Source organism: Littorina saxatilis, linkage group LG1 (genome assembly GCF_037325665.1).
Source record: "Littorina saxatilis isolate snail1 linkage group LG1, US_GU_Lsax_2.0, whole genome shotgun sequence".
Classification (NCBI taxonomy): Eukaryota; Metazoa; Mollusca; class Gastropoda; order Littorinimorpha; family Littorinidae; genus Littorina; species Littorina saxatilis.
Window position 1 is genome coordinate 110977863 of NC_090245.1, and position 24103 is coordinate 111001965.

At 46.0% G+C, this 24103-nt stretch overlaps 1 protein-coding gene across 1 annotated transcript in view; it reads left to right on the forward strand.

The window, feature by feature from the left end:
• LOC138958216 (mucin-3A-like) overlaps positions 1 to 24103 on the forward strand; it is a 77485-nt gene that overhangs the window by 37423 nt on the left and 15959 nt on the right. Inside the window, exons 10-13 of the mRNA XM_070329319.1 lie at positions 12440 to 12555; positions 15019 to 15277; positions 18355 to 18629; positions 19716 to 19815. Coding sequence (XP_070185420.1) covers positions 12440 to 12555; positions 15019 to 15277; positions 18355 to 18629; positions 19716 to 19815 — 750 coding nt within the window. The remainder of the gene's footprint in view (positions 1 to 12439; positions 12556 to 15018; positions 15278 to 18354; positions 18630 to 19715; positions 19816 to 24103) is intronic.

The following is a 24103-nucleotide window of genomic DNA, read 5'->3' on the forward strand; positions in this document are numbered from 1 at the left end:
CTTGCCTGCCCTCTGGTAGGTCTTCTGTACCATACCCGCCAGTGCCACCTAATGCGACACCAGGTCAAGACGGTTCCCAATCCAATTCCCCGCAGGTTGTAGGACTACACCCATGGCAGAGTGTATATGACTCTTCTGTAGTAAGTTGTTGCAACAAGAAAAAAACCAAATGTTTCATCAGCTCCGGCCGGACGCTGCTGACTCATCGTGAACCCCTCAATCTCCTCTAATGGTCAAATCTCAGTCTATCAGGCGGACGACGAGTCCTGCTGGTTCGCCGTAGCTTCGTTGTCGCCCCTGTTGTCATCTGCATCTCTCTGTGACTGTTGTCTGTCTCGACACTCGTCATTTCCTGATCCATCCCCACATCAGGCTCTGTCTGGGTCCCCTTTTGATTCTCCACATCATTGCAGATCCAGCTTATGGGCGGGTTCTCTGTGTAGAACGGCTTCAAGTGGTCAACATGCACGACGAGAGATGTGGCGTCCTTGCTTGACTGAATCTCATAGTTGACCTCACTTGTCTTGCCCAGCACCAGGTAGGGACCGACATATCTTGAGTTCAGTTTGTTTTTGTTCAGATTTGGGGGATAAAATCTGAGCACCCATTGACCTCTCTCAAAAAGTCTCTCCCTTGCGCCTTTGTCATAGTTCCTTTTCTGCCTCTCTGCCGCTTTTTTAAGATGTTCTCGGGCAAAGTCGAAGCTGGCCGCCGTCGTTTGTCTCACCCATTCGACATACTCAACAGGACAAAGATGAGTTGGAGTGGCTGGCTCTGTCCCGTACATGAGGTCGATAGGCAGGGTGATCTCACGACCCATCATCAGCAGGTTCGGGCTGCAGCCTGTACTGTCGTGCCTCGTGGAGTTGTAAGAGCAAAGAATGTAAGGCAAGTGATGGTCCCAGTCTTCCTTGTGATCATCGCAAAACTTTGACAGCATATCTATCAGCGTACGGTTGAGTCTTTCAACCTGACCGTCAGACTGTGGGCGATATGGTGACGTCCTCGTTTTCTTCGCCTCCAGCAGGTCGCACAATCGCAGAAACAGTTCTGATTGGAATTCGGGCCCCTGGTCGGTGTGGATGACTCTAGGTATGCTGCCGAATATCAAGAAGAATCGCGTAACCAAGACATCGGCTACCGTGTAGGCCTGGTGGTCGGCCAGAGCATAAGCTTGACTCCACTTGGTGAAGTAATCACTGACCACCAGCACACATGTGTTACCGTTCTCCGTAGTCGTTGGGAAGCTGAGGATGTCCATGGCAATGCGACCAAAAGGTTCAGCTGCAATGTCTTGTTGAAGAGGGGTTCTGGCTGGTCCACTTCTTTGCTTTCGAAACTGGCATTGTTCGCAAACTTGGCACCACCTTTCAATGTCGTTTTTTTGTTGTGGCCACCAGAAGCGATGCTGAACGAGGGCAGCTGTCCTCTTGATTCCCTGATGTCCTCCCAGTCTGGTATGATGAAGCTGATCGAAGACCTTGCGTCTGATTTCGTGTGGCGCTAACACTTGATACTGACGAACTGGATGTGACGCTGACGGCAGCCATCGTACCAGCAACCCGTCTTTTATGTCGAGCCGCGCCCACTGCGTCCAGTAGATGCGCATCTCGGCCGCCTGGTTCTTCACAGCGGCCCATGGTGGTCGTCGGCCGGCCGTCTTCCAGGTTTTGACCGTTTTCATAACTTCGTCTTCATCCTGCATTCCGCAGAGCTCAGCCTCCGTCACGGTCTGTAGCCAGCAATCATTTCGGTCTGCAGGCTTCTCCCGCTGTTGGTCACGTGCCCCTTTTCTGTTGCCTGAAGGTTGTCTGACGTCATGCACTGCCCGCAGAAATGCCGTCTGTTCTTCCTGCTTTTCCTTTCTCTCGCAATGGTTGCAGTCTTCCTGGTGACACGGGCGTCGAGACAGGGCATCTGCGTTGGTGTGCTTCTTGCCTGGTCTGTGTTCAATGTTGAAGTCATAGGTGCCCAGCAGCTCTAGCCATCGGGCAAGCTGTCCCTCTGGGTTCTTGAACGACAACAGCCATCTCAAAGCGCCATGATCTGTCCTAACTTTGAAATGCGCCCCGTACAGAAAATGGTGACAGTGTTTTACTGAGTCCACCACCGCCAACAGCTCCCGTCTTGTTACGCAGTAATTCTTTTCCTGTGCCGATAGCCCTCGGCTATAGAACAAGATCACTTTTTCTTCGCCGTCTTGGACCTGTGATAGGACAGCGCCGATCGCTGCGCCCGACGCGTCTGTGTCGATGACAAAAGGCCCTTCTTCTTTCGGGTATGCCAGGATCGGAGCTGTAGTTAAAGCTTGTACCAGAGTGTCTTTCGCCGTTTGACACTCTTCTGTCCACTGGAAAGTAGCTTTCTTTTCTGTCAGTCGATGAAGAGGCCTCGCGATGTCAGCAAAACCGCGGACGAATCTTCGGTAATAGCTGCAAAGCCCCAGGAAGCTTCTGACGTCTGTCACCGTCTTAGGAGTCGGCCAATTCTGTACGGCTTCTGTTTTTTTCAGATCCGTCTTCACGCCTTCGTTGGAGACAACATGCCCCAAAAATTCGACCTCCTTCCTGAAGAGACGACATTTTTTCGGCGACAGCTTTAGCCCAACGTCTTGTAGTCGGTTGAGGACCTTCTGCAGGTTGTCCAAGTGACCTTGGAAGTCTCGAGCATGGACTATCAGATCGTCTAAGTAGATGAGCACAGCTACTTGGTCCAAGCCCTTGAAAACCATTTCCATTAACCGCTGGAATGTGGCTCCAGAATTCGACAAACCCATGGGAAGCACGGTGAACTGCCAAAGCCCTCCATGGGTGACGAAGGCCGTCTTCTCTGAGTTCTCCGGATCCATCTCCACCTGCCAGTAGCCGCTTGCCAGATCGAGAGTAGAGAACCAACAGGAACCTTCAAGAGCGTCCAGGGTATCGTCGATCCGCGGCAGCGGAAAAGAGTCTTTTCTCGTGACTGCGTTGAGACGTCTGTAATCTATGCAAAACCGCAGGGAACCGTCCTTCTTTCCAACCAGGACCACAGGTGATGCCCAAGGGCTGCAAGACGGTTCGATGACTCCCAGTCTCAGCATTCTCTTGATCTCTTCTTCTGCGGCAGCTTTCTTGGCCCGCGGGAATCGACGGGGTGCCTGTTTGATTGGTGCAGCCTCGCCCGTGAAGATCCGGTGTCTAACAAGGCCTGTCCTCCCTAAATCTTCTTTATTCTCAACGAAGGCTTTCGTGTTGTCCTGCAAAAACCGCAGTAGTTTCGCTTCTTGCTCCGCATTTATCTCCCCCGTGCTGTCTTTGAATAACGTTTGTAGTGCTGGCGACAGATCTGTAACGTCACTCGAGGGAGGCTGGACGGATACACTCCGCAAATATGCAGGTACAGGGCTGCCGTTTTTGCTCGGTTCCATCACGTTCAGGGCCGTCTCGCACACCCCAAGCGTCGTGCCCTTCCTCAGCAGCTGGTCTTCGTGAGAAAGGTTGGCAACGCGGATTGGAACGCGTTCTCCCCATGGCACCAGCGACCTGGCAATCAGCAGTCCCTGGCGAAAAGCCAGGCCTCTGTCGGCCTCTAGAATCAAAGGTTCGTCGCTCGGGTCTGTCTTACAATCGCCCTCCACGATCATTTCTGTCCCCGCCGGCACCATTACGTCTTCGGCTGCTTGGATTTTGCAGACTGCATCACGATATTGGTCCCACTCGTCATCCGTCGTATCGATTGCTAGTTCGATGTTTTTCTTCCTGGCGTCGAGGATACAGTTGAAGACTTGGCTTGTTGTTCTCTGGTAGCCGTTCATAGACGTCAGGATGCATGATGGATATCGAGGCCCCTGTATCTATTAATGCAATTAACTTGTCTTGTCCTATTTCTACTGCTACGTATGGTCCGCCCTTCTCCTTTTGGTCGAATGTTTCAGTGTCAGGTCGTTCGTCTTCTTCTTCTTCTCCAGCCGACACGTGACCTCCGGTGTCGACTACTGCTCGTTTCCCGACTTCCGGTTACGTCCCTGTGCCTGCGGTTGTGTTCTCCTCAGTCCTTCGATCCGTTCGGCACAATTCTCGATCAGGTGCAGAGGGCTGTTACAGAAATAGCATTTGCGTCTGTTGTCTTTGTCTTTCGTAGTATTATCCTTGGCGTTTGTCTTCTCTTGTACAAGATAGAGCTCTGGTTCGTCTTTTGCTCGCCGTCTGGACCGAGCTTTCTTGAATGACTCAAACTGAGTCGCCAGAGTGACCGCCTCTTCTACCGTAGTCGGCCTTCCTTGAAGAACGGCCCACTCCATGTCGCCGTCGGCCAAGCTATCCAGAAAGCTTGTCACAGTCAACTGTTCCCAGAGCTCGCCTCTGGCAGTGGGGTAAGCTCTCCTGGTCATCCCCTTCAGGTCCAGGGCTAACGCCGACAAGGACTCGCCTCTTTTGCGGGTTCTGTTGCGGAGCGACGCTCTATGCATCTCTGTCTGATGACGTGGTTCAAATCTTGATTCAAGTGCGTCGACCAGAGCTCTGTAGTCTCCCCTCATGTCAGGGTCAAGTAGCGTCAACACGGAAACGGCTTGGTCCCTGAGAGATGCAGCCATCTCCATCGCACATCTTCCTTGCGACCAACCGTTCATTTTTGCCACGATCTCAAATTGGACCCGGAAGTCCCCGAAGCTTGACTTTCCGTCGAAGTTAGGTGGTTTTCTGTTGGTGCCTCGCTCCACCGGAGCTGTCTCCCGCAGATGATGTGGGTAGCCAAGATTCTGGCCACCCCAATCCCTCGTTGGTCGATCGATGTAATGACGTGTCGGCGAAGCCCAATGACGTGAAGAAACGTCTTTGTGAGGGCGATCAGGGCCTGTGCTCCTAGTCTCCCGTCCTGTGGGCGAAGCGAAACGATGAAGTGACTCCCCCTGGCGTTGAGGAGAATCATAGTCAAGGAGCTCGCTTCCCCGCGCCCGTATTGGCGAAAGGAGACGATGAGAGGGACGATCCTCTCCATCCGTCGATGAGATGTGTAGTCTGTCCAGTTGTCCCGTCGGTAAAGCGAAGTGATGCGACGAGCTGTCCCCTCGTCGAGAGAATGGGTAACCAGGGAGTTGGCCACCCTGTTCTCTCATCGGCGATCCTTGCCCAGTAGCTCCGGCGAGAAGCGTCTCGGCCTCCACCCAGTCATCGGCGAGGAGTCCCGTTCTGCTGCCCCAAGCGATCTCCTCGTCTCTGCGAGTCTGGTCGAACGCCCTGCTGTGACGGTCATCCTTCGCCGAGGCAAACGTCTGTTGTGGTACAGCCCTGCCAGTCAGTTCGATCCCGCTGTCCAACGGAGGTAGGCGACGACCCTTGTCGTCAGTACCGCCTGACGCCCGCAGGTCTTCTTGTGAACCAAGGTCTGACATCTTGCTTCGCAGCAGTCCAGAAAAATAAACAGTCACTGGCTAAGTGACTGAGAAAAATAAAATAAAAACAAAGGGATGGGAAGGGATCTTCTCTTTCTAAGTAAAAATAAATGAAAAGCTACCAAAACCTACAATGAACCAATCTTTACCCCACTTCTGACACCATTTGTAAAGCCGAGCGGTCTTAGCTTCACATTAACTCTAACTGTCTGTGTCTGTGTCTTAGATGTTATACGTGTTTGAAGGTCATTTGTCAGGATGGCAATCACACGACAGAACAAACAGACACACAGAATATAAACTCAAGAAGAGGCAGGTAAAGTTCAAAATTGTATTGAATCACAACAAATCATAAAAACAACTCAATACAAGGCGTTGGTTCTTTTCAGAAAATATATCTGTATATTGGTTCACTCTATTCCTGTAATTTTCCTACTCCTTACAAAAATATTCTAAGTCCAAAAATGGCTGAAAATTTGGGCATGACCCGTAGGTACCTTTAGCAAAATACGCTACTGAAAGCAATATCCTATGTCCTAAAATGGCTGAAAATTTGGGCAGAGATTCGGGGCCTGAGTAAAAATAAAGTAAAAGAGCAAAGCGACGCCACTTTACTCGCCGTGTGGTAACCTGGGACTGCGGAACGTTTGTTTTTAACCCTGTCAGTTCAGTCCACAGGGCGGAGTCCGGTATACCATTTAGACACTTAAGCCAGGTTGGTTGCCAAAACTCCGGAGGACAGTTTTAGAGATAACAACAAATACTTTGTACTAGGTTGGGAACCTCCCACAACCGTTCGGTACTAAGGTTGCCTCCCACAACCTTTTCCACAGGCACAGAAGCAATGCTGTAACTCTAAGTGGGAAGTCCGGTATACCATTTAGACACTTAAGCCAGGTTGGTTGCCAAGACTCCCCCGAACCTTGAAAACTAACAGCTTATATACCTTCCATGACTGTCCATGACGTCACAGCTAAGGAACCAATGAAAACGTCGCACTGGGATCACCTAACAAAATGGGGAGGGAGGGGGGAGAGTTTCGAGGCTGCTATCAGCTTCCATAGAAGCTACAGTTAAAACCCCTCAAACATACACAAAAACTCCTGTACAAAGAAAACTACATCAAAAACGCTATAAAGAAATACATCAATAAAATGGAAATTCCACGACGCATCATTTGATACCAAACACTCATTGGTTATCAACACTGTGAACAAAGTGCAAAACCTCTGACTATTATCTCGCAAAATAGTCATGTCACACCAAAAATGTATGCAGTTACAAGTTAACCACAGTCAAACACAGTGTATATTCAACAGGCTTCTCATATGTAGATGATAAACATAAAATCTACATTCTACTAAACAACTGAATACAGACTACATGTTTATATTGAATACATGGGTAAAAGAAAGAATGATATACATGTAAAAGCTACATAAAAGACGAGAGAGAGAGAGAGAGAGAGAGAGAGAGAGAGAGAGAGAGAGAGAGAGAAAGAGAGAGAGAGAGAAAGAGAGAGAGAAAGAGAGAGAGAGAGAAAGAGAGAGAGAAAGAGAGAGAGAGAGAGAAAAAGAGAGAGAGAGAGTGTGTGTGTGTGTGTGTGTGTTCGTCTGTGTGTACCAAGTATTATTCAACATGGAAGTAAAGAATCAAGCTGGAAAGGAGGGTTGGAGGGGGGGGGGGGGAAGTGAGAATTGGATGTCGAAAAACAATGCTTTCGCAGGCGGTCCACGTGCTCAAAACTACGCCGTAGCGAGTTAGTGACCTAGGGTTCATATCCCGTCAGCCAAGCCGGCGCCATCGTGTCAAAACCAATTAACCAATTAATTCTACCGCAAGAGAACAATAGAAAAGTACTAGATCATACCTATCTCCGAACAATTTACTAGGGGAAAGAACAAATATGATTTTAGAGTGTGAATCTTAATTCCACACCGTTTCGATACTAACCTAGATAATATATTCTGCTCTCTACACTTTCTCTTCTTCCTCACTCTATAAACTTTAAGAAGAAAATTGCATATGGAGAAAAAACAAAAAAAATTATTCATGTAGTCGCTTTTCTCCACACATGTATACAAAAATCATACAATCACTGTCAGATTCGAACAACACATCATGCACATCTCACATCCCCAGACTCTATACTAAGGAACTATCCGTAGTGTTGTTGGAACAAGTGAGTTTTCAAATTGGACTTAAAAGATGAAATGGATGGAGAGTGACGTAATTGAAAGGGGAGTGAATTCCATAACTGAGGTCCATAGTACGAAAACGTGCGGAAGCCATGAGCCTTGCGTTTAAAGCGACCTTGACGGAGAAGTCGAGCATCATCAGAAGAACGAAGGGTGCGAGAGGGAGTGTAGAGGGAGACCAGTTCAAAAAAGATAGGCAGATATGCAGATCATGTTTGTTTTCTTCGAAGTAAAAAGCGCTTGAGCTCTGAAGCTGTAGTAGTTTTTCTACACATACACTTTTGTTTGGGTCTGAAGACTGTATGCATTTTAGAGAGGAATAGAGATTGTATGAACAACGAAAGTTAAATGTTGCCGTTAGTCAGCATTGCATTTGAGTGTATGTACTTTTCATCATTAATGTCAGGGGCGGACGAGGGGGGGGGGGGGGTGCACAGGGTGCACGTGCACCCCCCCTCCAGCAAAAAAAAAAAAAAAAAAAAAATGGAAAGCTGATTCTATGACCATTTATAAGTTCAAATGGCACCAGATGGCACCATTTTTCTTCTTTGAGCCAACATTTTTTTCCGGGGGGGGGGGGGGCATGCCCCTGGACCCCCCTAGCAAATTCGGGCGCTTCGCGCCCATCACATTCACTTTCAATTCAAAGTGCACCCCCCCTTACAAAGCAACTGATCCGCCCCTGAATGTCTGTGCCTCGTGATGTGTTTTCCTCTTGCGTGACCCACACAGTACAGGACCAATCCATGATGTTTTAGTGCAAAACAACACTTTGGAATAGCGTTACGGGGCGACCAAGGACTTACCAATAAGTGCAATTCGTCAGAAAGTTGTTCTGATTGTCGTTAGCAATGTTTGCAAAATATGGTCGCCCAAAATTGATGATGGCATTGCCACCCTTTCAATTCTCAATGGAGAGAGAGAGAGAGAGAGAGAGAGAGAGAGAGAGAGAGAGAGAGAGAGAGAGAGAGAGAGAGAGAGAGAGAGAGTGAGAGAGAGAGAGAAAGGGGGGGGGGGAAAGAGAGAGAGAGAGAGAGAGAGAGAAAGGGGGGGGAAAGAGAGAGGGATAGAGAGAGAGAGAGCGAGGGGAAAGAGAGAGGGATAGAGAGAGAGAGGGGAGAGAGAGAAAGGGAGAGAGAGAGATAGGGGGAGAGAGAGGGATAGAGTGTCACGAAGTGGTTTGCATGTGAATTAAATGTACGTGTTCTGCCCTATTGCACTGTCTCTACCCTTTTCACACCAAACACTTCAAAAACAGAATTTGGGAGGATGCAGGCTCATTATTTCCTCAACCAAAAAAACAACATACTTCTTCACTTCAAATACATCAATACGAAACAACTTTTCGACACACAGTTCGCACAATCTTCCAGCTTTCACTCAATGCATGTAAATACATATTATAACAATACTTTCTCAAATATAGATTAACGCACACAAGAAGGTACCGACAGACACTCACGAGTTCGAATCACGGCTCACTGCATGTCGCCAGTTCACTTCCTTGTCTCGCTGAATCCTCGTAGAATAATGAATTCAGATGCCAACACACACAGATGCCAACACACACCTTTCACTGAAGATGCCAACACACACCTTTCACTGAAGATGCCAACACACACCTTTCACTGAAGATGCCAACACACACCTTTCACTGAAGATGCCAACACACACCTTCCACTGAAGATGCCAACACACACCTTTCATGTTTCTCCCCGAGAAACCCTTCCGCCCTTAGCGGAAACAACCGTCGTCAGCTACGACCGGTATCGATGAAGACTCCACTCGTCTAGTCATCTGCGCCGATGTGGTCCCTTGCTCCCACCATCGTCCCGCGCTTCTCCCGTGTAAGGACCCTCCCTTACCCGCCATGGAAATCCCTCATGGAAACTCCAAAAGAATTTAACCAAGTCTTAATACAACATTCTCTAAAACCATCTCTTCTTCCAAACGTTCATGTACCACTCATACATTCTCGTTCATTCCACGTTCACATTCCGTCCACATTCAATATCCAAACTAATACTTAATCTATGAATAACACTCCCCATACAAAGCATGATCGTCTTAACACTTTCGCGACGGGAGGTGACTATATTAGTAATAGCGCTGCAACGCCCACGGACGGGAAGTGACTATTTTAGTATTAGACATACAAGGTACACGACTCGTGATTGCTTCCCGGTTTTTGAAGCTTGCAGTAAATTGAGTTGTTTCCCTTGATACACGTGGTTTTCTCTTCCGGCTTGATCAAATTAGTGCAGATTTGCGTGGTGTTTTCGAACAAAAAAAATGAATCGAAGGCGAGCCTTGTCACGGGAGGAGATTCTCCGGATGTTGGATCTTGAGGATCCTGTAGATCATGATACATCGTGTCGTTTTAGCCTCAAGAAAGCGATAATAGCAGTGATATTGAGGAAGAAACAGTCCCGTTGTTGCTAGTACGAGTCGGCAACTACACGTGGTAGGGGGTGATACTGCTAGACGAACATGTATCTCGGAATCGTGCAGGAGCTATGGGGGCGTGGCAGCACGGCAGCACTGATAACAATGGATGGCTGGAGCCTTCAAATCCTTTTGGAATTGTTCATAGGTGTACAGTTGGTACTTTGTTGTGAAAATGTGACTTATATTCAATATGGATTACCTAGACATCATTTGGTGAGTGTTACAGTTTTGTTTCATTTGAGTCAGGATGCTGTGAGTGAATGCGTGATTTGCTTGTTTTTTTCTTTGTACTGTCTCCTTATTTCTGTGTACAATGTTAACAATATTTCAGCTAATTCATAGGTTTTACACCTTGTTTGGTTATAACATTATTTATAATACTTTCTGCTAAAAAATAACTTTTAAAAAAAGCAGTGGAAAATAAAACACACACAAAAAAACGTTAAAAAACACAAATTATCCCCCTTTCACCCCCCTTTCACCCCCCTTTGCTAAAACAAATCGCGTGACAAACTTATAAATAGCACGACTGAACTGGGCATCCATTTTTGAATTAGTACACAAAATTTGGTGGTGATTGGACTTAATTCAAGCTTGCTAGACAGATTTCTTTACAGTTACTGATTTTTGGGGAGTTTCTTGGTGGCAAGCTTGGGCAGGCAGGACGTTAACGCCGTGGCAGTGCTAGTCACAATAGTGTTAAACATAACATAAATGCGTAGCAATTATGTTCAAGAAATTCCCCATGAAAAACCGTGATACAATTACATCAAGAATTCTCTTAACGCTTCACACTAAGATTTAATGCACTTTGTATACACTAACCTTTACACTCCAGCTATGTATTCCAACGTCAATAAAATACAACATAGTAAATCATTTACCTTAAGAGACCCGTCTCTTGAAAGAGTACTTGTTCCCAGAACAAGTCTGACACGCGTCGACAACCTTCCCGGTTGAAAATCTCAAACGCTGTGTCGTTATTTACCCCAGACCAGCTACATGTCTCAAAACACAGCTCATCTCAAGCTAAAGCCAGTTTTGCGTGGAACACACAAAACACGTGAATAACGCCAGTCCGGTCAGCTACGCATCGCCTCTACAACATTTAGGGAGGTTAAAAACACGACGTGGTTTCACCTCACAAATATGCTACTCACATCTTTGTGACATAGAGAGAGAGAGAGAGAGAGAGAGAGAGAGAGAGAGAGAGAGAGAGAGAGAGAGAGAGAGAGAGAGAGAGAGAGAGAGAAAGAGAGAGAGAGAGATAGAGAGAGCCACTGGCACTGTTTGTATTGTGTAAGTCAATGACCCATTCACAAACATGGTGGAAAATAAATATGATTAAAGAGAAAAGCAAAACAAGTCGCGTAAGGCGAAAATACAATATTTAGTCAAGTAGCTGTCGAACTCACAGAATGAAACTGAACGCAACGCAACGCAGCAAGACCGTATACTCGTAGCATCGTCACTCCACCGCCCGCGGCAAAGGCAGTGCACGTGGAATTGACAAGAAGAGCGGGGTATTCGTTGCGCTGAGAAGGATATCACGCTTTTCTGTACCTCTCTTCGTTTTAACTTTCTGAGCGTGTTTTAATCCAAACATATCATATCTATATGTTTTTGGAATCAGGAACCGACAAGGAATAAGATGAAAGTGTTTTTAAATTGATTTCGAAAAAAAAATTTTGATAATAATTTTTATATATTTAATTTTCAGAGCTTGATTTTAATTCAAATATAACATATTTATATGTTTTTGGAATCAGCAAATGATGGAGAATAAGATAAACGTAAATTTGGATCGTTTTATAAATTTTTATTTTTTTTTACAATTTTCAGATTTTTAATGACCAAAGTCATTAATTAATTTTTAAGCCACCACACTGAAATGCAATACCGAAGTCCGGGCTTCGTCGAAGATTACTTGACCAAAATTTCAACCAATTTGGTTGAAAAATGAGGGCGTGACAGTGCCGCCTCAACTTTCACGAAAAGCCGGATATGACGTCATCAAAGACATTTATCAAAAAAATGAAAAAAACGTTCGGGGATTTCATACCCAGGAACTCTCATGTCAAATTTCATAAAGATCGGTCCAGTAGTTTAGTCTGAATCGCTCTACACACACACACAGACAGACAGACAGACAGACAGACACACGCACATACACCACGACCCTCGTTTCGATTCCCCCTCGATGTTAAAATATTTAGTCAAAACTTGACTAAATATAATGAGAGAGTGAGACAGACACAGACAGACAGACAGACAGACAGACAGACAGACAGACAGACAGAGACAGACAAATGGACAGGCGCACGAAGGTACAGATGGGCTGCTGCAAACAGAGAAAACAGAGCCTGCCAAACATAGAAGCACATTTTCTTACATCTTAACTAGAACTGTGTGCGGTTTTCAGTGACTAACGGAAAGTTCACACTGACACCAGAGGGTCTTGTGTCAGACCTCAGAGTGGGACACGTGCTTTATCTGACGTGCTCTGGCATTGTTGGAACCGTCACAGCAACTACTCAGGTCATTGGCTGTCCTGTTTTTCTCTAGTTGTCTGTCTCTCTCTATCTCATCTTTTCTCTTTCTTTCAATCTCTGTTCAAACTTATGTTTCTTTCTCTCTTAATCTCTCTGTTCACCTCTCAATGATCTTCCCTCTCTCTGTGTCTCTCTCTGTCTCTGTGTCTCTGTCTCTGTCTCTCTCTCTCTCTCTCTCTCTCTCTCTCTCTCTCTCTCTCTCTCTCTCTCTCTCTCTCTCTCTCTCTCTCCACCTCTATATGATCCTATATTGCTATTCTGATAGACACGTGGGGGAACTCGGGAGTTGTGTATGACGTACACGCATACCTGGCCAGGTTTGTTTCTGTGGCTGGTCGACAGACGGTGCAATTAGCTTTTTTTTCTTTCTTTCCGTACATGAAATACATTCCGTTTAACAAACCTTGCAAAGTCCCAGTAGCTGCATTCTAGCAGACGGTCTTTTCCATGTTTAGCACACAATCATCAATTTCTCTTTTCACTATGCAACGTCCATTGTATGCAAAGTTGACATGAAGTTACGGGTCTGAAACATTTAGTCGTTGACTTTCTTCTGAGACTAGCCTATTCTCTTATCATTCACAAATTTACCGCAGTCTTCACCACGCGAATGCCTATCCCCGATAGAAGTCAGACTTTAGAACGATACCAGAACGTAAGCAAGAATGATACGTGACGTCATATGAAACCTGGCATATTGACGTAATGCCAAACATCCGGTAATCTCGTGTCTTCTCCGTGATACATGTCCGGTTTTTGACTCACATGCGAAGCAAAAGTGAGTCTATGTACTCACCCGAGTCGTCCGTCCGTCCGGAAAACTTTAACGTTGGATATTTCTTGGACACTATTCAGTCTATCAGTACCAAATTTGGCAAGATGTTGTTTGATGACAAGGCCCCAAAAAACATACATAGCATCTTGACCTTGCTTCAAGGTCAAGGTCGCAGGGGCCATAAATGTTGTCTAAAAAACAGCTATTTTTCACATTTTTCACATTTTCTCTGAAGTTTTTGAGATTCAATACCTCACCTATATATGATATATAGGGCAAAGTAAGCCCCATCTTTTGATACCAGTTTGGTTTACCTTGCTTCAAGGTCAAGGTTACAGGAGCTCTTCAAAGTTGGATTGTATACATATTTTGAAGTGACCTTGACCCTGAACTATGGAAGATAACTGTTTCAAACTTAAAAATTATGTGGGGCACATGTTATGCTTTCATCATGAGACACATTTGGTCAGATATGATCAAGGTCAAGGTCACTTTGACCCTTATGAAATGTGACCAAAATAAGGTAGTGAACCACTAAAAGTGACCATATCTCATGGTAGAAAGAGCCAATAAGCACCACTGTACTTCCTATGTCTTGAATTAACAGCTTTGTGTTGCATGACCTTTGATGACCTTGCCCTTGGGTCAAGGTCACATGTATTTTGGTAGGAAAAATGTGTAAAGCAGTTCTTAGTGTATAATGTCATTGCTAGGATTAGTTATTTGACCTTGACCCTGACGGTCAAGGTCATGTAAAGGTCAAGGTCAAGCATGTGAGTCGTATGGGCTTTGCCCTTCTTGTTTTCAATGTTCGGTGATTTCCGTGGATACATGCGCAAAGGGATATCCGCACGAAGCCGTCGTCTGCAATAGGCAACATGGACCATTCCGGTAGTTGTTGCTGACAAAAACATGTTTCCAACACAGAATATTATGTCAGTATAGCAATATAAACTCTTATTGTGTTTTCAGCGTTGCAACAGAGTCCGATATTTAGACTCAAACAAGTTTAATGCGACTCGTCTTCCACTTGTCGGCATCATATTTGTCTCGTCTAAACATTGGACCCTATTGCTACGCAGAAAACACTGTTAATCTCTCTCTCTGTCTCTGTCTCTCTCTCTGTCTCTCTCTCTCTCTCTCTCTCTCTCTCTCTCTCTCTCTCTCTCTCTCTCTCTCTCTCTCTCTCTCTCTCTCTCTGTGTGTGTGTGTGGTGTGTGTGTGTGTGTGTGTGTGTGTGTGTGTGTGTGTGTGTGTGTGTGTGTGTGTGTGTGTGTGTGTGTGTGTGTGTGTGTGTGCAGTCATTTGCTTACGTTTACAATTATTCTCTGTTCACGAGACATGTTGGAAGATTAGGCTAAGCCTAAAACCTTCATCATTTGGTAATAAAGTTCTGAGCTCTGAGTTCTGAGTTCTCTCTCTCTCTCTTTCAGCCCCCCCCCCCCCCCCCCCTCTACTCTCCGTTTGTCCTCTCTCTCCCATGGCTTTCTCACCTTCTCGCTCTTCGCCACAGTTCAGTCTCTATATTTGTTCTTCTGCCTGTCTCTCGTCCCCTGTCTCTCTCTCCCTGCTTTGCATCATTATCACACAACATATTTGTCTAATGTATTGATGATTGTCTGCTAGTTGTCATCAGACGTAAATAAGTCTAGCTTAGCTTCCTTTTCTGCCTAGATTGATATCCAATGGGAACTAAAGGATTCTGGCTCCAGCGAATGGACGGCAGTGTCCAGTCCTGATGTCGAGAAAGTTGCCACGGCAACCCCGGGCAGTTGTGACAATATTACTGAGACACGGAGGTTGAAGCTGGTTCTGACCCCACAGGACAAAGACCGGACCTACCGCTGCTTCCTGCTGCACGACAGCACAGCCTACAACAACGACACTAAGGATGCCGAGTTTACCGTCAACATTGACTCCAAGCTTAGCCCAGGTTAGGCTCAGTTTGCATGTCAGTGGTGGCAGCTTTGACTGTATACGTTTACTGTGGCATTGAATCCAGACTGACCTGCTAGTTTCATCCAGGCTAAACTTATGTTTGACTGATCTGAGTTTTGATGACATAAATGACAGTGAATGCTTTTATTGTATTTTCAACATTCAACTGTAGCTTTGGCTGTTATTAGGAACACGTTTATTATCAAGGTACTTTTTATTTTAGACTCTATACAGCTTTGGAGCTCTTATTCACGTTTGAAAAGCGTGATACATATATATATGTAAACTTGGATCGCACAATCAGTGTTTGATTTGCTATTCATTTGTGCTGAAAAACAAATCACACAGACGTTTTGTTCAGACACCATGAGCAAAACATTCCCCACAAACATTGCACTCAAGAACAACACGCAATTGATCCATGAACAACCTACTTGTGTCGCAGTGTCTAGGTGTAATATAACAACCAACTCGTGTGGCAGTGTCTAGGTATAATATAACAACTAACTCGTGTGACAGTGTCTAGGTGTAATATAACAACCTACTCGTGTGACAGTGTCTAGGTGTAATATAACAACCTACTCGTGTGACCGTGTCTAGGTGTAATATAACAACCTACTCGTGTGGCAGTGTCTAGGTGTAATATAACAACCTACTCGTGTGGCAGTGTCTAGGTGTAATATAACAACCTACTCGTGTGACAGTGTCTAGGTGTAATATAACAACCTACTCGAGTGGCAGTGTCTATGTGTAATATAACAACCTACTCGTGTGGCAGTGTATGGGTGTAATATAACAACCTACTCGTGTGGCAGTGTCTAGGTGTAATATAACAACCTACTCGTGTGGCAGTGTCTAGGTGTAATATAACAACTTACTCGAGTGGCAGTGTCTATGTGTAATATAACAACCTACTCGTGTGGCAGTGTCTAGGTGTAATATAACAACCTACTCGTGTGGCAGTGTCTAGGTGTAATATAACAACCTACTCGTGTGGCAGTGTCTAGGTGTAATATAACAACCTACTCGTATGGCAGTGTCTAGGTGTAATATAACAATCTACTCGTGTGGCAGTGTCTAGGTGTAATATAACAACCTACTCGTGTGGCAGTGTCTAGGTGTAATATAACAACCAACTCGTGTGGCAGTGTCTAGGTGTAATATAACAACATACTCGTGTGGCAGGGTATGGGTGTAATATAACAACCTACTCGAGTGGCAGTGTATAGGTGTAATATAACAACCTACTCGTGTGGCAGTGTCTAGGTGCAATATAACAACCTACTCGTGTGACAGTGTCTAGGTGTAATATAACAACCAACTCGTGTGGCAGTGTATAGGTGTAATATAACAACCTACTCGTGTGGCAGTGTCTAGGTGCAATATAACAACCTACTCGTGTGACAGTGTCTAGGTGTAATATAACAACATACTCGTGTGGCAGGGTATGGGTGTAATATAACAACCTACTCGTGTGGCAGTGTCTAGGTGTAATATAACAACCTACTCGTGTGGCAGTGTCTAGGTGTAATATAACAACCTACTCGTGTGACAGTGTCTAGGTGTAATATAACAACCTACTCGTGTGACAGTGTCTAGGTGTAATATAACAACCTACTCGTGTGGCAGTGTATAGGTGTAATATAACAACCTACTCGTGTGGCAGTGTCTAGGTGTAATATAACAACCTACTCGTGTGACAGTGTCTGGGTGTAATATAACAACCTACTCGTGTGGCAGTGTCCAGGTGTAATATAACAACCTACTCATGTGGCAGTGTCTAGGTGTAATATAACAACCTACTCGTGTGGCAGTGTCTAGGTGTAATATAACAATCTACTCGTGTGACAGTGTCTAGGTGTAATATAACAACCTACTCGTGTGGCAGTGTATAGGTGTAATATAACAACCTACTCGTGTGGCAGTGTCTAGGTGTAATATAACAACCTACTCGTGTGGCAGTGTCTAGGTGTAATATAACAACCTACTCGAGTGGCACTGTCTAGGTGTAATATAACAACCTACTCGTGTGGCAGTGTCTAGGTGTAATATAACAACATACTCGTGTGGCAGTGTCTAGGTGTAATATAACAACCTACTCGTGTGGCAGGGACTAGGTGTAATATAACAACATACTCGTGTGGCAGTGTCTAGGTGTAATATAACAACCTACTCGTGTGACAGTGTCTAGGTGTAATATAACAACCTACTCGTGTGACAGTGTCTGGGTGTAATATAACAACCTACTCGTGTGGCAGTGTCTAGGTGTAATATAACAACCTACTCGTGTGGCAGTGTATGGGTGTAATATAACAACCTACTCGTGTGGCAGTGTCTAGGTGTAATATAACAACCTACTCGTGTGGCAGTGTCTAGGTGTAATATAACAACCTACTCGTGTGGCAGAGTATGGGTGTAATATAACAACCTACTCGTGTGGCAGTGTATGGGTGTAATATAACAACCTACTCGTGTGACAGTGTCTGGGTGTAATATAACAACCTACTCGTGTGGCAGTGTATGGGTGTAATATAACAACCTACTCGTGTGGCAGTGTCTAGGTGTAATTTAACAACCTACTCGTGTGACCGTGTCTAGGTGTAATATAACAACCTACTCGTGTGGCAGTGTCTAGGTGTAATATAACAACCTACTCGTGTGACAGTGTATGGGCGTAATATAACAACCTACTCGTGTGGCAGTGTCTAGGTGTAATATAACAACCTACTCGTGTGACAGTGTCTAGGTGTAATATAACAACCTACTCGTGTGGCAGTGTATGGGTGTAATATAACAACCTACTCGTGTGGCAGTGTATGGGTGTAATATAACAACCTACTCGTGTGACAGTGTCTGGGTGTAATATAACAACCTACTCGTGTGGCAGTGTATGGATGTAATATAACAACCTACTCGTGTGGCAGTGTCTAGGTGTAATTTAACAACCTACTCGTGTGACAGTGTCTAGGTGTAATTTAACAACATACTCGTGTGGCAGTGTCAAGGTGTAATTTAACAACCTACCCGTGCGGTTGTGTCTAGGTGTAATATAACAACCTACTCGTGTGGCAGTGTCAAAAGCCAGCCTGGCCTTGGACCCAGAGACAGTGACCATGAGCAGCGCGGCCAGTGTGACACTCCAGGTGATGTGTGGGGGGGCTCCCAGTCAGAACGCACTGTCCGCACTCATTCTCACCTTTCGCCCCAAGAGGGACAACTCTTCAGACAGTCCGGTTCAACTGGCGCTGTCCGACGATGACCAGCAGGTCAAGGATGTTGCCAAGGTCAAATACACCAGTGTCAGTGGAGGGATACTCAAGCGACTTATCACCTACACTTTCCTCGAGGTAGGTCTTGGTGTCCAAGGACATATTCACGCAAATCAATCAATCAATCAATGAGGCTTATATCGCGCATATTCCGTGGGTACAGTTCTAGGCGCTCTGCAGTGATGCATGTGAGATGAAATTTTATACGGCCAGTAATTGCAGCCATTTCGGCGCATATTTACCTTTCACGGCATATTATTCCAAGTCACTCGGGTATAGGTAGACAATTATTAACTGTGCCTAAGCAATTTTGCCAGTAAAGACCCTTTTGTCAATCGTGGGATCTTTAACGTGCACACCCAATGTAGTGTACACGGGGGGGGGGGGGGGGGGGGAGTTCGGACAGCGAAGAGAGTCTGCACACAAAGTTGACTCTGAAATACATTTCCGCCGAACCTGGGATCGAACTCACGCTGACAGCGGCCAACTGAATACAAATCCAGCGCGCTACCAACTGAGCTATATCCCCGCCCGATGAAAATTCTCAATCGCAACAGTTTGGTTATGTTTAGCGTGAGTCAATAACATAACGACATACATACCGATTGTTGTGTTCATGTCTACCACACAATTTGATCAACACATTTGTTTTTATTCGAGTTGTAATATTTCTTTCAGAGTTTTAATTATCTTGCTATGCTTATGACACAGATCTAGAAGTGCCGGACAATTGAGAGGGCATGATTTACTGAGACAAAAATTGTTGTTCATCCTTCGTTCACCAAGATGACCGCAGACTCATGCCACGCTTGGATGTCCAGTTTGACGATCCAAAGGGTGGCTGATGGGGCCTATCCAGGCCAGGAACCCCCTCCGGCTCACACAAATTAAGTTGAAAAACAAAAGAATTCTGTACTCATTGATACAAGGACAGCACAATAATACAAATGTTCGCTTATAAAAGCTTCATCAGGTAACAAAAACAAAGGACAACAAAAAGCAAAATCAACACTGACAGAACGAACACGGGCAAGGTTGGACAAGTTTGCGATTGCAAAATGATTTCAAGCAAAGACGTTTTCATACAGCTGTTTATTGTGTAAGTTGCTCGAAACTTACCATGTTCAAATAGCAAATCAAGTTCTTGCGTTTCAATATTGACAGGCAAACTGCTTAAACGAAGGCACGTACCTCTGCACTGCACAAACCAGCCTGGAGACTACATCCAAAACAGATACGGTGCAGAAGGATCTACAAGTGGAAGGTAAGCGCAGCATGATTTCACTTCTATCCGTATTTTGCACATATTATGTTCTCTGCTAGCCAGAATAATACCACCCAATAGCCAGAATAATACCGCCATATAGCCAGACTAATACCACCCTATAGCCAGAATAATACCACCCTATTGCCAGAATAATACCACCCAATAGCCAGAATAATCAATCAATCAATCAATCAATGACGCTTATATCGCGCATATTCCGTGGGTACAGTTCTAGGCGCTCTGCAGTGATGCCGTGTGAGATGAAATTTTATACGGCCAGTAGATTGCAGCCATTTCGGCGCATATTTACCTTTCACGGCCTATTATTCCAAGTCACACGGGTATAGGTAGACAATTATTAACTGTGCCTAAGCAATTTTGCCAGGAAAGACCCTTTTGTCAATCGTGGGATCTTTAACGTGCACACCCAATGTAGTGTACACGGGGGGAGGGTTCGGACACCGAAGAGAGTCTGCACACAAAGTTGACTCTGAAATAAATTTCCGCCGAACCTGGGATCGAACTCACGCTGACAGCGGCCAACTGAATACAAATCCAGCGCGCTACCAACTGAGCTACATCCCCGCCCAATAATACCACCCTATAGCCAGAATAATACCACCCAATAGCCAGAATAATATCACTGTATAGCCAGAATAATACCTCCCTATAGCCAGAATAATACCACCCTATAGCCAGAATAATACCACCCTATAGCCAGAATAATACCACCCTATAGCCAGAATAATACCACCCTATAGCCAGAATAATACCACCCTATTGCCAGAATGATACCAGCACATGCTGCCACAGGACTATTAAGGCTTTCACATGGAAACAGCATCCTGTCACTGGAACCTTGGTGTAAAGGCAATGCTGGACAGCAAGTAGAACAAGTATGCATTGCTGGGTAGTCGACCTTATTGTCATACGCCTGGCTGATTCTTCTTCCTCTTCGTTCATGGGCTTTGACTCCCGCGTTCACTCATTTTAGCACGAGTGGATTTTTACGTGTATGACCGTTTTTACCCCGCCATTCAGGCAGCATACGCCGATTGCGGGGGACGCCTGGCTGATCATTGACAAGGAGTCTTAGTTCATGTTGCCTGATATTCCGACTTTGTAAATGAAAACTCGTGAAAATCATATCATTATGAGTTATTTCTAATGTGCTGACTGCTAACGAATACAAACACTGAGTCTGCACATAAAGTTGACCTGCGTCTGTCCTCTCATGGATTGGAACCTTTGAGCCGAGGACCACAAGTTCCGTGCTCCACAAACAGAACTAGCTGGTCCCCACAGTGTCTGTGTTCCGTGCTCCACAAACAGAGCTAGCTGGTCCCCACAGTGTCTGTGTTCCGTGCTCCACAAACAGAACTAGCTGGTCCCCACAGTGTCTGTGTTCCGTGCTCCACAAACAGAACTAGCTGGTCCCCACAGTGTCTGTGTTCCGTGCTCCACAAACAGAACTAGCTGGTCCCCACAGTGTCTGTGTTCCGTGCTCCACAAACAGAACTAGCTGGTCCCCACAGTGTCTGTGTTCCGTGCTCCACAAACAGAACTAGCTGGTCCCCACAGTGTCTGTGTTCCGTGCTCCACAAACAGAACTAGCTGGTCCCCACAGTGTCTGTGTTCCGTGCTCCACAAACAGAACTAGCTGGTCCCCACAGTGTCTGTGTTCCGTGCTCCACAAACAGAACTAGCTGGTCCCCACAGTGTCTGTGTTCCGTGCTCCACAAACAGAACTAGCTGGTCCCCACAGTGTCTGTGTTCCGTGCTCCACAAACAGAACTAGCTGGTCCCCACAGTGTCTGTGTTCCGTGCTCCACAAACAGAACTAGCTGGTCCCCACAGTGTCTGTGTTCCGTGCTCCACAAACAGAACTAGCTGGTCCCCACAGTGTCTGTGTTCCGTGCTCCACAAACAGAACTAGCTGGTCCCCACAGTGTCTGTGTTCCGTGCTCCACAAACAGAACTAGCTGGTCCCCACAGTGTCTGTGTTCCGTGCTCCACAAACAGAACTAGCTGGTCCCCACAGTGTCTGTGTTCCGTGCTCCACTAACAGAACTGGCTGGTCCCCACAGTGTCTGTGTTCCGTGCTCCACAAACAGAACTAGCTGGTCCCCACAGTGTCTGTGTTCCGTGCTCCACAAACAGAACTAGCTGGTCCCCACAGTGTCTGTGTTCCGTGCTCCACAAACAGAACTAGCTGGTCCCCACAGTGTCTGTGTTCCGTGCTCCACAAACAGAACTAGCTGGTCCCCACAGTGTCTGTGTTCCGTGCTCCACAAACAGAACTAGCTGGTCCCCACAGTGTCTGTGTTCCGTGCTCCACAAACAGAACTAGCTGGTCCCCACAGTGTCTGTGTTCCGTGCTCCACAAACAGAACTAGCTGGTCCCCACAGTGTCTGTGTTCCGTGCTCCACAAACAGAACTAGCTGGTCCCCACAGTGTCTGTGTTCCGTGCTCCACAAACAGAACTAGCTGGTCCCCACAGTGTCTGTGTTCCGTGCTCCACAAACAGAACTAGCTGGTCCCCACAGTGTCTGTGTTCCGTGCTCCACAAACAGAACTAGCTGGTCCCCACAGTGTCTGTGTTCCGTGCTCCACAAACAGAACTAGCTGGTCCCCACAGTGTCTGTGTTCCGTGCTCCACAAACAGAACTAGCTGGTCCCCACAGTGTCTGTGTTCCGTGCTCCACAAACAGAACTAGCTGGTCCCCACAGTGTCTGTGTTCCGTGCTCCACAAACAGAACTAGCTGGTCCCCACAGTGTCTGTGTTCCGTGCTCCACAAACAGAACTAGCTGGTCCCCACAGTGTCTGTGTTCCGTGCTCCACAAACAGAACTAGCTGGTCCCCACAGTGTCTGTGTTCCGTGCTCCACAAACAGAACTAGCTGGTCCCCACAGTGTCTGTGTTCCGTGCTCCACAAACAGAACTAGCTGGTCCCCACAGTGTCTGTGTTCCGTGCTCCACAAACAGAACTAGCTGGTCCCCACAGTGTCTGTGTTCCGTGCTCCACAAACAGAACTAGCTGGTCCCCACAGTGTCTGTGTTCCGTGCTCCACAAACAGAACTAGCTGGTCCCCACAGTGTCTGTGTTCCGTGCTCCACAAACAGAACTAGCTGGTCCCCACAGTGTCTGTGTAGCAAATTACAGTTTACTCATTTAGCGTTAATGAGTAAATGCATAAAGAGCGATTCCTTCCCTTTGGTTATTTGATATCTTAACATCGCTCTGCCTCATTCTGTTTACGATTCTAACCGATACTTTCGAGGCGACCCTGTAACAATGTGTGTGTTTGTGTGTTTGTTCTGTTTAAAACCAGTCTTGATCTAAGGACTATGTCCGGTCGAGAATAAAAGCTGGTTCTTGTGTATGACTGTGCACGTAAGAGTTAGTTGGAGTGCCTTGGAGAATGATGAGCATATGAGTTCATTTCAATGCTTGTTATTCTCTCAGGTGCCAGGAGAAAAGGTTCCGTACAACTCTCGCTTACTCTATTACACATGTCGTATCCATAAAGAGTGATTACTTCCCTTTGGTTATTTGATATCATTTAGCGGTCATTGCTACCAAATGTCGTCTGTGTCTACCACTCGGTGGTGACTTAATGTGGGTCTATGTAAGCAGATGCCAGCGCAAGCAATCTGATGCAGAGTCAGGAGGCGATTTGGTACAAGAGAACCTTAGAGGCCACAGCCTCGGCCGTCTAAGGGATTTGTGTGTCTGGAGGCACATTTGGTTTCTGAGGTTCAAGCGGAGCTGTTGCCTCTGCTCCCAAGTTCCCGTGTCTGGTATGGAAGCAAACCTGTAGGTTGGGGCCTCTGCCTTTCAGGATGGCAGGACTACAAAATGTGTGTCTTGAGACACATTTAGCGTAAGATTCCAGAAGTGGATCTGTGCTGTGCTGGGTCTGCTGCAAGCACACTAGAACCAGCTCGCAACAGTTGAGGTGAACAGATTGGTGACCAAGACCATCAACGGTTTCTCTCCGAGTGATGGGTGTGGGCGGAGAAAGTCTCCCAGACTTTGAAGCCGGTGCTATCGGCACTCCTTATAACCGGACTCAGGGCCGGTTTGGGGCCTAATTTTTCACTCCTAATAAGAGAAGTATCGTATAACCGAGCTCCTTCTAAGCGAGTTTTCCTGAGTCATAACAAAGAACAATGTAATTCGGGGATTTTTTTTCTCCTTCTAAAAGAGGTTCCTTATAACCGAGCTCCTTATAAGCGGGTCCGACTGTATAATTATAGTCATTTCTTTTTTTTAAATTTT